Raw genomic sequence first — 17204 nt, 5'->3', positions numbered from 1 at the left:
CCCAGGAAGTGATAGTCCCTACCGGCTCATGATATGCTGTTCTTTGGAAGGCCCACGTGAAGCTCATGGTGGCGTTCTTTTCAATGATGTAGGTGTAGGATTGCTTTCCTTTCGAGCCAATCCAGGTTTCCACAGGCGTGTTGGTTCTGGAATTGACACCCTACCAGAGATAAAGCAGGGGCCTAGTGAGTAAAGAGCAAGCAACGCTTTCTACCTAAATAATTCTTTATTATTACAGATAGATATTTTCGTAACTTGAGTATAAGCCTGGAAATCATGCCAGACAGATTATGAGAGCCTTGGAATAGCCAACTGAAAAGGAGGAGAGGGGAGGCATTAGTGGGAAGGAAGCAGTTAAGAGGAAAGACGACACTGAAATTGGGGGAGAGAGGCTACAGTGACTAGGAGAGATTTTCCTTCACACACATTGTAGCCCAAGAGAAGCTGATGTGGGCTGCAGGTCATAAAGCACAGGAAATTCAGAGCATCATTTGCAAAACCCAATAATACTCATTTATTTTAACATTTTCACAAGTCTTTTTCATTTTGCACCGTGCATGATAAGTGACCTTGCTACCTGTCCAAAGTGTATCTCTTAACAAAATATGTCTAGAATAGTTTTCCAGCTCTTACACTGTTTTTATTAATATTAACGTTATCAACAATGCTGATTTTTTAACATACCAACAGGTGGTATACCTATATTTATTTTTCTCGCCGCCATGGTGGCATTTTGACACAGAGTCCTCACAGAGCTGTAACTACAGGATGCAGGTGGGCTATTGTAACTTTGAAAATATCCCCATAGGAACATATAGATTTCAGTGAAAGTTTCCAGAATTGGGAAACATCAAGAGATTTGCCTCTTTTTCTAAAGGCATCAACTACAGAGGAAGAAGGGGCATGTGCCTTCTACAGCCTGTTGTGCCTTGGGAGCACAAAACCCCAAGGCAAACCAAGCAAGAGAAAGCTTATCTGCTTTGGAGAGAGAAGCTGGATCAACTTACCACCATGAAATAAAGCTCACAACTCATACTGCAGATCGTTTCAAAGACAAATGTGATTCTTGCAATCTCTTTACTTTCGGAGTCCTCCATCACCGATTGTGGGGTACTGCAAGAGAGCAAGCAAAACTCAGGGGGTATCTATTTGCTCAAGGTCTTGGTGAAAGCACAGCAAGGACGGGAGATGGGAGTAGGAATGTCTGGAAACAGTCCACCTCAATTAGCAAGGCTTACTTCAGCAAGCCATGAATCTGAATGTTTCCCTCAGCTTATGCTCTTATTTGGAACACATTTGAAGAATCTGAGGGTGGCCAGTCCAATAAAATCAGCACTCTAATCACAGGCATACATTGAAAGCATGGCTGTTTCCAGGACATGGCAAAAATCAGGCAGCTGCTGAGAGCTCATATATGTTTCAAGGATTTGTTAAACTGAAAAGCCAACTCAATCCCTCATTCATTCTTTCTGTTATTGTTCACCAATGGTGAGTTAAGGATTGTGGAAGAAGTAATGCAAGCAGCACACTCTTAAAGGGGAGAAGGTCCCACTGCTTGGACTCAGTGCTCCTACTGCATTTTGGATGCATAGGCTTGCCATCGCCAGCTCAGCTACACACTCACCTGAACCCAGGAATCACCAGTGTCAGTATCATGAAGTCATTGTCAGAGGCTCCTGCTGCTGTGTAGATGTAGTCACCAGCTACTTCCCACCCTGAAACAGCAAACAGAACACCATCTCCATTCAGTGAAAGGGCATTACTTCAGTTGGATATCATTAAATACATAGCTCTATAAACACTTACATACTTCTTAGAGACACGGGAAGTCCAGTTGCCTGAGGCCAGAACTAGACAATTTAGCATGACGGCTGCTGAAAGCAGGCAGCCCCGTGTCTCCCCTCTCTTTGATCTGGCAACATCTGACAGTACAAGTGGAATGAGAGTCACTGTGCTGTGAACTTCCCCACTGCTTGCAGGGGCAAGAGACATCACAATATGACAGTGCCCACCCATGCAAGAACTGCCCCAACACCTCGGGTTAATATGTGCCCATGAAGATACCTGCCATTCCCTTATATTCAAAACTGGTTCCACTGAGGACCGTCGTCTCCATGTTTGCTGGCAGCGTGTTCCACCATTTGTATTCAAAGCCTAGAGCTGGTTCAGTCCCAACGGTGCAGTTGATGCAACCTGAGAACAGAAGGAAGCAACATTACAATGCTGGAACTCGGGAGGAGGAATGAACTCCCATGTGGAAGGCCGTCACTAGGTGGCTGGTGGGCGCTAGCAGCCCTTTCTGAAACAAAGAATGAGAATAACCTATATAGAGGCATGCTTGGCAGCAACATGCTTCAGAGGTGTGCACATGTACATGCCTACTGAACATATACTGCACACATTTTTCAGGTGGAAAAATCCCCTTGGGCAGAGCTTTCCCACTTGATACTAAAGTGGCAAAATGGCCCGGTGTGGTCTAGCCACTATTTTGCGGTATCTTGAAATATGCTAGAAAAAAAGTGTTTTCCAGGACTTATACTGCTACCACAGGATAATATTACCTTGCAGGCCTTTACCAGGAGAGTCATTGCATATTGATTCTTCCATTTGCAAAAGTGGTTGGGTAAGCAAACCCTAAGAATAGGGCTGGTAGCCGCCTCTGCAAATTACCAATGAATTTCCTGATAGAAGGGGAGTGCCATATCATGCATTTTTGTTGTTGCTGTTTTTAATCAAGTAAGTGACAAAGAGGATCTATCTGTGTAAGGACAAAGCAGCCAGTTCCATGAGCTGTATCCCACCTCACAACTCTGTTGCCATTGGCAAGAATGTGGAATTATCAGCAGCAACAAAGAATAGGAAAATGAAGAGCTCACACAAAGACTTGGCTCCTTTTTATGCCACCTCTGAACGCAGTAAGCATAAATAACATCAGCTCCAAATCAATAACTTCAGGTTTCCTGTATGCATCCCCACTGACACTGCACAGGTCCCTATTCATTGAAACATTTTAAAGAAAGTAATTCATGTGACAATTTGGCCAGCCAAGAAGGAAATAACAGAACAGCATTACCAGACCCATTTGAATATGATCCGTATGGGCAGGGCTCGCAGGAACTGGTGTTTGTCTTGAAAAAACCAGGATTGCAAGGTGGGCATGTAGTTTTTATGCCAGAAGCAGGCAATTCTACAGAACCGGGGAGCTCCTCGCTGCAGATCTTTGGTTCAGCCCACTTATACATTAACTGAGTCTGTTGATATAAGAAAGAGATAGGAGCAAACATTTCTACACTTAAATCCGCAAAAAGCTGTGCAATGCCTAGATATCTCTTTACATGAACAACAATTACACAGGCTCTCTGCCCATCTGCAAAAAGCATTATGAGGATATTCCAGGAAAGAAGCCCCGACATATTAGCTCCTCCTCCTCTTACTCCCGGGTGTTCTGAGTTCCCTCCCCAAGTTTAGTAATATACTGTCAGTATGAAATGGTCCACATGGGGGTGCTCTTTGCACACAGCAGTGATAAGAAGAGCCTTGCTTGAATTGACCCAACTACCCCAACATTCTGCTTTCACAGTGACCAGGTGCCAGTGCCGGCATGATACATTTTGCCCCAGAGGGCAGGAGACCCCAAAGTCTGTCACTGCAAGGAATCCTGCACAGGCTTCCTTCTCTGAGACAGGACACAAGGGGAGAAAGTGTTTCTCCCCTTTGTGTCCCATTTAGGCTTCCTTCTCTTGGTGGTGGTGGCATGATGATGGGAAGAACAAGTTTCTCTCCTTCGTCCCTACACACCACCACCAAGAGAAGGAAGCCTGCAGGTTCATGCCACTTCCCTCTTCCTGAGGTAGACAAGGAGGTGAGGCCTTTTCAGGACCACACACCTCTTCTAATAAGGATAAACCAGCAGCTGTGGGTTCTGCTTATTAAAAGAGGTGGGTAGGCTTAGCCAGCCATGCCATCTTCAGGGCCTGACTCCTTTATATTCCTGCATGCTCAGTGACTCCTTATATCCCTGCTTATTAAAGCATGTACAATGCTTTGCAGTACGGTCTTTTCCGTTAAAGGTAAGCTCTATAGCCGTGTACGTCAAAAAGCTAAACAAGAAATTTTCACTATTTAAATGCCACCATCACAAACAAGGAAATCCAGAAGGTGAATTACCTCTCCATTGGTATCACAGGCTGTATGAGTATAAAAATAATCCTTATCTGTGCAAGCTGGGCGTGGCTTGCATGATGCTGAACCTGGTTCTTTATTGAAAAGAGGAAACAATGGTTAAAACCACGTGAGCATGAAAGAATCAATCTAGCAACAACTCAGCAGGAACTTCAGAAAGGTGCCATGCCCATCTCACACACATGCCCATATTTTATCTCTGTGTAGCAGGTACTAATCACGGCTACCATAAATCTATTCAGTGTATTTAACCAGAGCAATGAGAAGGGCAGTCTGTGCATGTTTGCAGATGTACAGGTCGTTTCAGGCTTCAGTTCCAACATTTGTTCTCCTAGAAATTGTTAGAAGTCATTTGCCTCGTATTTGCTTAAGACAATTGAATCTGATGGGAACAAAGAACACGTTTTTGTATTATGTTAAAGGAGCAGGCAGTTCCCAGCCTTTTTAGGGTAAGAAAAAGTGGCAGCAATTGATGAGAAAATTGCAGGGATTTTGCCCTGAAGATGGAGCATTTTGTCATTAAGTTGAATACTCACTTCCCCATGGAGGAAAGGGGAAACCCAAGGCCCATTGTTTCACCCTATAGTTTCCAGCAGCCTGGTAAAATGCTTCAAGCATAAGGTTTTGAAGCTGATCAAGTCAAAGTCTTCCTGCACGACAGCAACCAATCAAAATGCCGCAGTCTGATGTGACAACTGCTGCCACTTCTTATAGGGGAACAGACAACAGATACTGCACTCGCCAGATATGATGCAAGCCTGAGATAGCTAAGTTGGTAGAACATGTTACAGATAGGTAGCCGTGTTGGTCTGCCATAGTCAAAACAAAAAAAATTTTTTCCTTCCAGTAGTGAAGAAGTGTGCATGCACATGAAAGCTCATACCAAGAACTAACTTAGTTGGTCTTTAAGGTGCTACTGGAAGGAAATTTTTTTTTTTTGTTTTGGTAGAACATGAGACTCTTAATCTCAAGAGTCATGGGTTCAAGCCCCATGCTGGGCAAAAGATTGCTGCATTGCAGGGGGTTGGACTAAATGACCCTTGTGGTCCCTTCAAACTCTACAATTCTGTGATTCTAAGCAACCACAAAGAGGAATGAAACTGCTATGAGCCTGTAATTTGAAAGTAACTTTCCAAGTCTTTCTGCAAGGCAGAGTTCCATAGAACTGAGCAAATTATGCTGAAAGCATGAAGGCCCTAACAAAACATACCCCTCATTATGCAGAGAGCAATACATGAGAACGATGCCCCAAATCCAGCTGTGTAAAATTCCTCCAAAAACACAGAACTATGGATCAAAAATCTGCTTGAGACTTAGACCTACTTTCCATGGAGAGGATAAAAATGTGCCTACATTTAATGGGCTAGATCTTTCCAAACTTTCGTTTGGGGAATTCTCTGAAAAAGCTCAAGATTTCCCCAGTAATTTTCCAAAGCTCATATAGATCCAGCCTGGGCTAATTTCTCCACCATTGCGAGTAATCTTGCTTGCCAGTCCCCACCCCCCCACCCCACAACTTTCTCAAACTTATCAAATGCCCAGGGAAGAAGGAAAATGGCACCCAAGTGAGCATGGAAAACCTGGGGGGGTTCCCTATGCTTCCAGCTTGCAATAATAAATGCTTCTAAGCATGCCAACACCCTCCAATGATGAAGGGAATTTAAATAACTGCACTTTTAAATGCCTCGCTATCAATAAGGTAGGAGGAAGTTAAAACAATATGTCTTGGTGCTTGTGTTAATGGAAACTGCTTAGAAATAGCTTTTGGCAAGGATAGCTAATGGGCTGTCTCCCAGGAGCTCCCATCATCTTTGACCCACTGTCTATGCTGGTTTGGGCAGATTGAAGCTCATCTGGGTGGGCACTACACTGGCTACCCCAGGCTTTTGGTTTCATCTTCACTTACTCTTCTCCCTCCTCTCCCCCTCAATTTCACATGCTTGTGAATGTTACTGGGAGAAAGAAAATGGTGTGTGTGTGTGTGTGTGTGTGATCAGAGGGTTGATGCCAAATCATTACAAGCCAAAGCAAAATCAGTACCCAACACTGCAGACTTAGCCTCTTACAGAAACAGGGGAAAGAACATGGCTACATTAATTACATTTTTGAAGAGGAGAAAGGAGAGCAATTGGATTTTCTTTGTCGGCGCAGGCGCAATGGGTTCTAAGCTGGCAGGAAGGTTTAGGTAGCATATTCATCTGGAAGCTGGGCAAACGGCTGGGGATACGGGATACTTTTGCTTAGTAAAGCTATGGGAATAGATCATAGCTCAGTGGTACTGCCCCTGCCTTGCATACAGAAGGTCCCAAGTTCAATCCCCAGCATCCCCAGGGAGGGCTGGGAGAGACTCCTGCCTGAAACCCTGGAGAGCCACTGCCAGTCAGTGTAGACAATATTGAGCAAGATGGACTCCTTATAAAAGCAGCTTCCTATACTCCAAAGTCATAAATCAGCCTTCTTCATAAGTTTTCCGATAATTAGCTAAGGTGCTTACCTGAGTACATTGCTGGCTCGCACTGGTGGCAGGAAGTAGCTGTTTTGCTGGAGTAGGAGTTTGCTGGGCATGGCTGGCAGAAGGAAGAACCTAATTTGGCTGTGTAGGTGCCTGCCTTGCAGGGAAAGCATTCAGAAGTGAAGGCTACTCCTAGGGAACAGGGGGGAGGAAAGGGGTGAGGTTGGATAGCAGTGCAAGAGAGGGGGGAAAACCTTTTAGCCGCTGCTGGGCACAACAACAGCTTGCATAGTGGCATCAGACCTGAGACATGCACCAACCAAACACAAACCTGTAATCTCAATGTTCCTCACCAACACAGGCTTGGGAGTTTTGGACCACACAGAGAAGGCTGTCGTTCTCCAAAACAGAACATTGTTGCCCTGACTCAGCTCCACCTGCAAATGTTCAAAGCACAGACAGTTCAAGTCCCAGCTGATACTGAAAGGCTGTACCGTTTGGGACTTCAGTACTGAGTCCCAGAAGCACACACAGGTCTCCTTCTCCAAGCCCCTGCTGGCCATAAGCACAGTTAAGGAGCTCTGTGCACTTACAGTGTGCGTCTCCCACCCTTTCTCTGTGGTTCTCATCCATCGTGACTCCTCTACGGTTGGCTGGCACTGGTCATTCTGAATCTGCAACAAATGAGAACCTGGGATGAGGATGCACGGGGTAAATAAGTTGATTTGTAGTAGTCAGCTTAAGATATCACAGTAAAATTAACATTTTTGCTGCTGGAGGGCAAAACTCTTTGGTAGGACCAAGTTCTAATGCTGTAGTGTAGAGAGAATGTATGCACAGCTTTAAAAGCTGGAAAGATAGGCTGCTGTAGGTTTCTCTGGACTCCTACAAAGTACAAGATGGAGAAAGTGCCCTAACTCATCCTCCAGCAGCAAACCTAGAGCACATTGTTCAGAGATTTTTAAGAAGTTAAATGGTTTTGTGTCCATTTTGGCACTCAAGGCAACCGTTCCTGTATCTACCCACTTTCTTAAAGCAATGTAGAGGAAGAGCCACTTCTATGAAAGACATTGTGATAAAATGCACCTCAATACACTTCAGAGTTGTTAAGTTATCTGAAGTGCACTTTAAAGAACACAGTGGTATATGTTAATGGTCCTGGAGATGGTATAAATGTTGGGAAAGTCTTCTTGCCTACTGTATTGTAGTGAATAGGGAGGAGAGGAGATGCCAAAGTAATAATGCTGTTGGTTTTAAATGAGCATCATTATCTTTGAAGCGCTAAAGAAGGGAAACCACTGTATCTTGAAAGGACTGCAAAAATAAGTGCTGCCAAAATTCATTTGTCACCAGATGAAGTCCAAGAAGGAACAGTTCAGTGGGAGGCTAAATGAACTGCCAGCAACACAAAAACGAACCTCCTTCCATGTTTTCTGGTTTAAATACCAGGAATCCTTGTCCTTGACTGCAACAAGATGCAACACTCATTTTTCAGATAGGCCCAGAAAGTGAAAACTAGTGCAGAGGTGGTCATATAGGTAAAGACAGTGCCCAGAAGAAATCCTCCCTCACTTTGCATGCAATATTAGCAAGGTAGATTGAGTTATAGGAAACATACAAAGAACTCAAAGACGATGCTGCTGTCTGGGTAGATATACTCAAAGGAGACAGTGCCAGATTGCTTCAGATTAACAGCATACACCAGAGTGGCTGTGCACTCATCTGTGTTGGAGGCAATGTAATCTCCCTTAAGACTCCACGTTGACCTGGAACAGAACAAAGAGAAAAGCCCAGCCGTTAAGGGAGTGCTACTGTACAGTTCCAGAGAACAGACACTCCCTAAACATTACAAGAGAGTTACATTAACAGGAGAGATGGGTAAGAAAGCTAAAAGCACAAATGCCAGATGTTACGTCTCCACTGAAATATGGGTGTAATATTTATGAAGGATTCGTTCCACCATTGTAGCTAATATACAAAATTGCCCAGAAACTGCATGATCTCCAGATAAGTCTGTGCCAGGTTTGATTTTATCTGGAGATCAACAACACTTAAGCAGGCTGCACTTAGTTGAGCCATGTTGGCATTTTATACTGACGTATTCAAGTCTACTCCACAATGGTCAGTATATTCCCTGTATATCACACTCTCATTATATGCTAAGCCACAGCATGAGGCTGCAGAATGATATATGCAATTACAGGTTCTGTTTTGTGCAATCATTTCTAAAGCAACTGAAGAAGAAAAAAGAAATGCACCCACCCTTATTTTACATCTGTTGTAATGTAAGGCAAAGGTGAAATAGGAATGCGGGGGTCTTAACTAAAATGGAGACCCTTTGCCAATCTGGTTGAAATTTGGCAGGTCTTATAACCTGGGGGGGGGATAGTGGAATGTCCCTGTCATGCCATTCAAATAAAAAAAACCCAAATTTACAAGCTGGAGATGTGCCGTTTATTCTCTCATTAAAGGGAGTGGGAAAATGAAAAGGCAGCAAGCAGAGGTAAGAACCAAAGTGGACAGGTGTTAACCCAAAACTTCCATCTATATCCTTCACATGCTCCAAGACAGGGGCAGATGATGAATCTCTTGTGCCTCTTAGCCCAGTCCTAGTTCTCTTCCCTACCCTGTTTCTTTGCCTACTATGGAGTAAAATCAGAATCATAGCAAGAAGGGGAAAGGACGGGCAAAGCAGTCGGTGGTGGAACATGCAGGGTCTCAAACTTTAGAGGGGCAGACAGGATCTCAAGGTTGATGATGCTGCCCTAAGGGAAACTTGGTTTAATTTCACACATCATCAGTTTACTTAATTCAGAAAGAAATAAAAGAAATTGTGGTGATTATCATCATGCTTGCTTCTAATGACAAACAGTGTCACTCTGGGTGATAAAACTGGATGGAGGTGGAAGCAGGAAAACATGGCCAAGGGTAACGATGCTGATTTGCCCTGCGCTGATGTGCAGACAGTAATGGGGTGAAGGTGGCTGTAAAGACTCCCGGAAATGAAAGGTAAGAGGCGCCTTTAGCTTCTCTGACAAATGACAAGCATGAAGGAGGGGCAGAGGAGAGAAAACCACGGTGGGTGGTGGTGGTGAGAGGGGAAAGAACTATAAGTCTCTTTCTCTCTGTGTATTTGTGAGGTCCTCATTGTCATCTAGTTACACATGCCTCTCTTACCATCTGTTCTTCTTCAACCCCGTTCTCCCCCCCTTCATATTATACCTGCCTGTTTTCTTCCAGACTTAAGACAACCCTCCATCCCCCAAAATTACACTTCCTGATCAATCAGATGTGTTCCACAGCCTGTGAAGCCCATTCTTTCCCCTCAGCTCATCATTTTCAGTCTGAAAAAATATGCAAGGATCTTATTCACTTTGCAGCAGAAGAGAGATAAAAGCTAAAAATACATACTATAAACTGCATACTTTGGGATTTCATACACATTTATGAAAACAAAAAGGCCACTTGCTCCTGTTCTTTTCAGCAAGAGGAACTCAGAACCTTTCACATGCATCATTGCCACCACTCCATTAAAGGTATCCTGGATCTAAGGCAAACTGGAGGAACCAGACAGACCTTTACTTAATGAGACGAACCAGCAATGGTAATAATCTGCCCCTCTGCTTCTACAACTGTGCTTAGAAGTTTGATGAATAATTTAAGTGATATGAGAAGTAGGTTACATTTGCAAGTTGCACAAACACTTTTCAGCACCATGGTGTTGAGTTTTTTTAGCAAAAAACACTCTTTAAAGGACGTCTTCTGCCTGACGAGTCTCAGCTAGCTTATCTTCAGCATCAAAATGATTAAAGCACCAGGCAGGAAAACAAGGTGGCAGTCCTTGGCTCCACTCATCAGGGCATTTGAGGCCAATGGACAGACTTAAAGCCCCAGAGCTTGTAAAGCAGAGCTAACACACTGTACCCCTTCAAATCCAGGCTTCACCAAATACCCTCACTAAAACAGTTTTAGGCTTAACATCCATTTTCCTATCAGGATTAAAAAGTACAAGTAATCTCAAAACAGGAATGACTCAACTCCAGGTGACTGGGCTATGGCAGAGATCAGCTAGTGCTACTGTGGCAGCTAGGACAGCTATCTAAATTGAGGTCAAGGTGGTATGTTGGCTTCCAATCTTCACCAATGGACCAGAACAGAGACTCCTGTTCTACTGACAACATAGAAAGCTACAGTACAGGCCTATCTTTGTAGAGTGCAATGTGTGAGAGGAGTCAGGAGTCAGCCGTGCCCAGACCGCAGACCTGGATTCTTCAAAAGAGGACCAGCATCTTTCAGAAGATCTCCACATTGCCAGTGACCATGAAGAGCCATTGGCTCTGGATATCTCTGCCTCAGAACTGGAGGCCCCCACACCAGTTCCCTTCTAAGCCTTCCTGACCTGGGGAGAACAGACACAGGGGCAGGTTTGCATTGCCTCCTATTAACAGACTAGCAGCAAGGAAGAATATAGGCACGCCACATGAATTTTCCAAGATGCATGGTTTCTAATTAAATGCACTGGCAGGCTGCTCCAAAACAAAAGGTAAGGGTTAGGTTCCTCCTCCACGTCACCTTACTCATATGCAGACATTAGCACACCCACATTACACACAGTATATTTAAAAAGGCTTTGCACCTTTGTGCTAATTATGTGAATGTGGGATCACTGTCAGTGCAGAAGAGAACACAGGAGAGAGGCACTGAAAGCCAACGTGGTTAAAAATCCAACCAGGAACAGGGAAATCCAAGTCCAAAGCCACACTTAGCCATGAAGCTCCCTGGGTGGACCTTGCACAAGTCACTGTCTTGACCTTAAGGGATAGCTGGGTAAAATGGGGGTGGACAGCCATGTATGCCAACCTAAGCTCCTTGGGAAAAGGCTGGGGTGCAGATGCAATTAAGTAGAAAGAATTTTGGTGAGTGTAGATTTGAAGCTTTACATTCCAGCTGAAAAGCAAGTCAGGCAAAACAGCCCTCTTAAGCTTTATGTTCTGAAAGGAACAACCAAAACTCCAGGATAGTGACATGGAATTTGAGAGGTATTATTGTTAGAGGAATATTGCATTTGAGGAGATGTGTTTCTGCAGGGAGGACACAACCACAGCTGGAGAAACTTCATTTAAGGTGGTCATGTAAGGAAAAGAAAAATCTGTACAGATTCACCAGACCTTAACAACCCTGCTTCATGATTTATATGCTTAATTCCTTGATCGAATGCTTGTCTAAAGTTGATCTGTAAGTTTGTAGCATCTTAGTTCACTCTTGATTCATCCAAATAAGTTGTCTGTAGCCTCGTCCTCCAAAGCCACCTCCCATTCTTCCTGCATCCCTCACCTCCAGCAGACAATGACCCACCAACAGTGCAGTGTCCCCAAGACGAAGCCTGCTGTCACTGCTGATCACCCCTTTCCACTCCCTGCTGCTGCCCTCCAAAGACAAATCCTTAGCATTGGAGAGGGTACTGCCCCCATGATTCACCCCAACATTCCCTGGATTGGGCCTGCCCCCTCCCAAGCTGCTAGGAGTTTCATTGTTCTCTCACTCCCATATGAGGGTCATCCTCTCCTTAGTCTCCTATGGTCCAGGTCCATAGGTGGCCTAAGTGCTGGTCTGGGTCTGTTGGGTGGTTGAGACAGTGGCATCTCAGGATCTTGTGCAGACCTACCCTGTTGAATGGCAGCCACAGCGCCCAGCAAGGCAGCAAGGGGGAGGCCAACCACCATGTCCATGAGGGCTACTGGGCCTCAGAGGCGCAGCATGCATGTGAGCAGAAGACAGCTCAAGTGCTGTCCATGGTGCTGATCTTTGTGCCTGGCAACTCTCCCGAGACATACTCACTGAAACCAGAGTGCAGAAAGGATGCAACTCATCCACAAAGAGAATGCACACCCACCTCTGGGATACATTGGGGAGAGGCTGAGCTGGTTGGACAGCCTCCATAGCCTTAGCCACAGCCACAGCCACACCTTCCTCCACTGGTGCTGGCACTGCACCACCACCTCCCCTGCAAGATCCCTGGGAATCGAGGCCACTGATATCACTCTGGCTGTTGTCCATGTCTTTGATGGGGTATGGGCAAGGATCTTCTTACCTGCCCCCAAGGCTTTGTTCAAAGCCTCCATTAATATCGCACCAGAGCAGATTCGTTCCCAGGCTCATTTCCTGATGGCACCAAAGGTGTCATTCCACAGCTTGCAGGTGGAACCTGTCATGCAATGGTGGAGGCAGAGGGAGCCAATCCTCTCAAATGCACGTATGTGCCACTTTCTCTGTAACTCCAGATAGGCAAAATTATAGGGCACACTGTACCACCCATGTGGTGATCAAATGGGTGTTCAAAAAGCTGAAGATGAGACACTGGTGCTTCCATGACTTGATCCCATAAGAAAATCACCAAAGCAGTGCAACCCATCACAAGCTGCCCATGGTAGAAGATGTTGCTGGGCAGAAACCCCTGGCAGGGTATGGAATGGGAGGATGATGGAGGCTGCACAGGCAAGTGATTTTTCAGCCCAGAACATTAGCAAATCCTGCGGAATTCTGCAGCCTTCTGAATGCACCCCCAGCTATCAATCACTGTGGCTTTCCACCACTTCTCCTTTCTTCCTGTGGCTGGACCCCTCCCAGCAACTCTTCCTCCCCTCCTCCAGCTACTTGCTTCCACCACAGTTCCACATCTTTCATCCCTTTATTAGCTCCTCTGCCTGGCCCATCAGCTGCTGTTTCCTAATGCTTGGTGCCCCTCTGGCACCCACCAGAACACTTACTCCCCTGGATGTGAACCCACTCATTACCCCCACTAACATAGAGGTTTGCTCCCTGCAGTTTGCTGTGTTGGTTTTCCTCCTTCCCATTACCTCTGGTTTTGGTTTCTCTCCTAGCACTATTGAGCTTGGGTCCCTGCCTTCACCCCAGGTTGGTGTTTTTCCCCTCCCTTTCCACCACACCTCCTGTCTCCATTGCTGTGGGTAATCCTGCCCCCCGTTTTGGGGTTCTCCACAAGGTTAGCTGCTGGTGGGTGCATTTTCACCTGCCCAGCAATCTGTGGGTGGGCAGATGTATTTCTGCTGGTGTGGAGTCCCCCCCCCACAAGCAATATAGGCAGTTTTTCACTGGGGGAGGCCTACTTATGTCTCATCCAAACCTTTCCCAGACAGGGAGATATATAGTGGTCTGGACTGCTTGAGCAGAGATCTCAGAGCAGAAGGTAAAACAAGGCATGTCAAGAGAAATTAAAATAACTGACAACAAATCTTCTCTATACACTATTTGACTAATAGTATTCTTCATAATTAAAAAGATGCAAACTAGAAGTGACAGACGAAATTGGGTGAAAAATAATGTGCTCATTAAAATTGAATGGAGATTCATATTAAAAACCTGCAGTAGAAGTTATTTTTCCATCTTCTTTTACTGCTAAGAAGGAAAAACTGAAATTTCAAAGATGGCCTTTAAATGAAAGAAATAATACACAGCTCCCCTGGAACACATTTGCCTTTACATAAAGGTATCTAATGTTAAAATTATTCCTTTTCCTTTAGCACTTTGTACCCATTTTGCAAAATATTGATTTCCTACCCCCTATAGTTTTGTCACTTCCAAGGGGGAGAAATTAGAATAGAAAATAAAGCTATTAAATACTGGTTTGAACTGATTTTACAAACTAACCACATTACAATACTTTAGGAAATTACTGAAAAATAATATGCTGGTACATTTCTGCAGTGAAGTCTGTTTAATTTTAAATGTTTTTAAAAACCCAATATTGCTGTGAACTATTCCTGGGGCTGTAATTCATAAAGCAATAAAAATGTCAGAATCTAGTAATGTACTTTTTTATTTAGAAATTAAGTGGCTGTCTGTTTTATAAGCAAACAAATCCCTGGACTTAAAAATGAGAAAGTCACAATATCTGTTCCCTAGGTAAAAATTAGCAGGTCAAAATAACCCAGTGGGAGCAATGACAGAATCTGCTATTGCAATTAAAACTTAATCAACTGTCTGTATCTTACCACTGTGTAACCATACCAGTCAGGAACCTGGGCTTTCCTTTTAAAAACCAAACCAAAGTGAGAGTCTAGTCTATATGGCTGCAAAATGAGTGAAATCTCAGGTGCAAAGGGGAAACAGAATTTCAGCTGGCAGGAAATGGGGATTCAATGCATTATATATCCTCTTTGTCTTTTGTGATTAGGGGAAGCAAACTGAATTATGCACAGTAAGTAAATATATGCAAAATGTATTTAATTTACTTAACCCTGGTGAAGAATTCTGGTCACATTGGGAGAATTTACACACTCTCACTCACACACAGAGTGCCAAATGTCAGAAATGCTAGGGTGTTGGTGCACATGAACTTACCATTTCATCTATATACCAGGGCTGGCCCACCTATGAGGTAAGGTGAGGAAGCCACCTCAGGCAGCAAGATCCACAAATGCAGCAAATCCGGCCTCAAAAAAATGCATTGTCCATTGCTGCTGCCATGGGGGCAGCAACAGCTATGACAGGCTACTTGGATGCTGGATCTGCATCCTCCTCAGCAGCACCACCATGCTGCCTCCACTGCATGCTCTCAGCAAATAGGAGGTGCTGTTGGTGCCCTCCCACCCCTAGGAAGAAAATGGCAGAGACTGCCCTTTGGGGTCTCCTGGCTCTGTACTGGCCCAATGTGATTCAGAGTGGGCCTCTTTCCTCATGCAAGACCCCTCCCCCTCCCCTGCTGTAGATCACTCACCCCCTTGTTCCCTGGCATGGGGGAGCACCATTTTGTGGTTCACCTCCGATGCCAAAACGCCTTGGGCCAGGCCTACTATAGACACAGTGCAGCAACTGATCAAACTTAGGGAAGAGAGTATTTCCCTTTTCCATCCCATCCCATCGCTATTCTCTGGGGTTGCTCTGTTCCACATCCTGCTTTGCCTGCCTTTTGGTTTGGCTTGGAGAATTCTAAAGTTAGTTTTTTACTTGGCACATTGCTCAATTTGCAGTTCATGGCTCTTCCTCCCCCCCCCCCTTAAAGTGACTAATGCACACCAGCGCATATACATATTGATTAAATCATAGTTTAAAATTGAACCTTGATGCAACCACATCAGGATTCCTTTTTTGCACAGAGATTTAATCCATATGCATACATGCTGATGGGAATCACCTAGCTGTGAGGGAGGGAGGGGAAGCTACAATTGAGAATGGCATCAACTGAGCACGTGCAGCAGTCTGGAAATCAAAGCCAGGAGACTAGCAAGATACTGCTCCAAAAACAAGACTGGGTAATTCAGACCCTCAGGATCTGTGGAGAAATTCACAAGCACCCCCACTTAAACAACGTGTTTAGCTTTTAGAATCAGCAGTCTATGTGATAATGATGTGCTCTAGCAGAAATGAAAGCAACAAGCTCACTCACATGCTGCAGTTTCCCAAGGACTCTGAGTAGCTGTAATCAATTTCAAGGTTGGTTGCTTTGTTGTCAAAACCATGGGGCAGCTCATCCCACTCATCGAACCTGATGCCAGTGCCCAGAGAATATGTGCCCTCTGCACACGGCATGCATGACTGGTTCTTCATGTCCAAGAATTCACCAGCTTTGCAGGAAAATGCTGAAATGCAGAAGAGAAAAACTGATCAGGGGAAAAGGACAAATGAAAACCAAACAGAGACTTCCTTGAGTGATTCCTAGGATTTATATAACATGCTGCCCCGATGCATTTGCCCTGGCCAGACTGAACTCTGGGAATCTGTGGGTTGCCACTTAATAAGAATCACAACTTGGGAGAGTCCTACTGTGCTCATGTCCTTCTTCTGTTTCCCATATGCATCCAGTTCACCACTGGTGTAGCTTCTTATACAATTTCAAACCACAGTTCCCTACAACATCCAGACTCTAAGAATTGTGGTTTGCTTAAAATTCATTGAATGAGAACAAACCAAGATGTAACTATGGTTCCTAATCCTGGTTTGCTCATTAACTAGTCATAGGATCTGGCCCCTGTGGGAATCTGTGGGGCTTTGGATCCAACAGACTCACAGCCTCTGGTGCCTTGCAATGTCCCATTTCAAGACTTTCTGTGGTTTACTGCCAATGGGAAAACCCACCAGCAGAAGCTTCCCACTTGTCAGAGAGAAGCTCAGGACCTCTGGCATAGCAGAGCACCATCAGCAATGGAGAGGCAATACTGCACCATCCTCCCACTCCCCCAGCCATTAACATTGGGGGGGTGTCCAAATTTGTATCTAAGTGCATCATTACAAAATTTCAGCAACATGTCAATTTCAAGTCACGTATGCCAATGCTAACTTTGTGTGTGGGAAGTTAACATACACAAAATACAGGCAACTCTCCACCTGTGTGGGGGTTGCGCTCCAGGTCATTGCACGTGTCAGCAGTCGCAAGTAAGCCCGTTCCATCCCCTCCTGGGGCCAAAAGCAACACAGGCATTGGTGGTTGCACGGCAATCAGATGCACGAAAAATGGTCACCGCCTGCATTCAAGGATATTCTAAGCATGAAATTGGTATTTCTCTCTTCTGAATGTTCAACTATTAACAGGGGTAGACCTCATTTTAACACA

The 17204-nt window shown here is 44.8% G+C and overlaps 1 protein-coding gene across 3 annotated transcripts in view; it reads right to left on the bottom strand.

Annotated features, from left to right (window-relative positions):
* ELAPOR1 (endosome-lysosome associated apoptosis and autophagy regulator 1) overlaps positions 1-17204 on the bottom strand; it is a 54665-nt gene that overhangs the window by 10883 nt on the left and 26578 nt on the right. For all 3 annotated transcript variants that reach the window (XM_081915380.1, XM_081915378.1, XM_081915379.1), the window contains exons 3-13: positions 16041-16233; positions 8253-8400; positions 7228-7308; positions 6966-7071; positions 6677-6826; positions 4168-4256; positions 3074-3251; positions 2065-2193; positions 1625-1715; positions 1008-1113; positions 23-160 (exon numbers count right to left, since the gene is read on the bottom strand). In XM_081915380.1, the coding sequence (XP_081771506.1) occupies positions 23-160; positions 1008-1113; positions 1625-1715; positions 2065-2193; positions 3074-3251; positions 4168-4256; positions 6677-6826; positions 6966-7071; positions 7228-7308; positions 8253-8400; positions 16041-16201 (1377 nt within the window). In that variant the 5' untranslated portion in view covers positions 16202-16233. The remainder of the gene's footprint in view (positions 1-22; positions 161-1007; positions 1114-1624; positions 1716-2064; positions 2194-3073; positions 3252-4167; positions 4257-6676; positions 6827-6965; positions 7072-7227; positions 7309-8252; positions 8401-16040; positions 16234-17204) is intronic.

This window comes from Podarcis melisellensis (assembly GCF_964234715.1).
Source record: "Podarcis melisellensis genome assembly, chromosome: 6".
Lineage (NCBI taxonomy): Eukaryota > Metazoa > Chordata > Lepidosauria > Squamata > Lacertidae > Podarcis > Podarcis melisellensis.
This window is presented reverse-complemented; position numbering and strand designations above follow the sequence as displayed.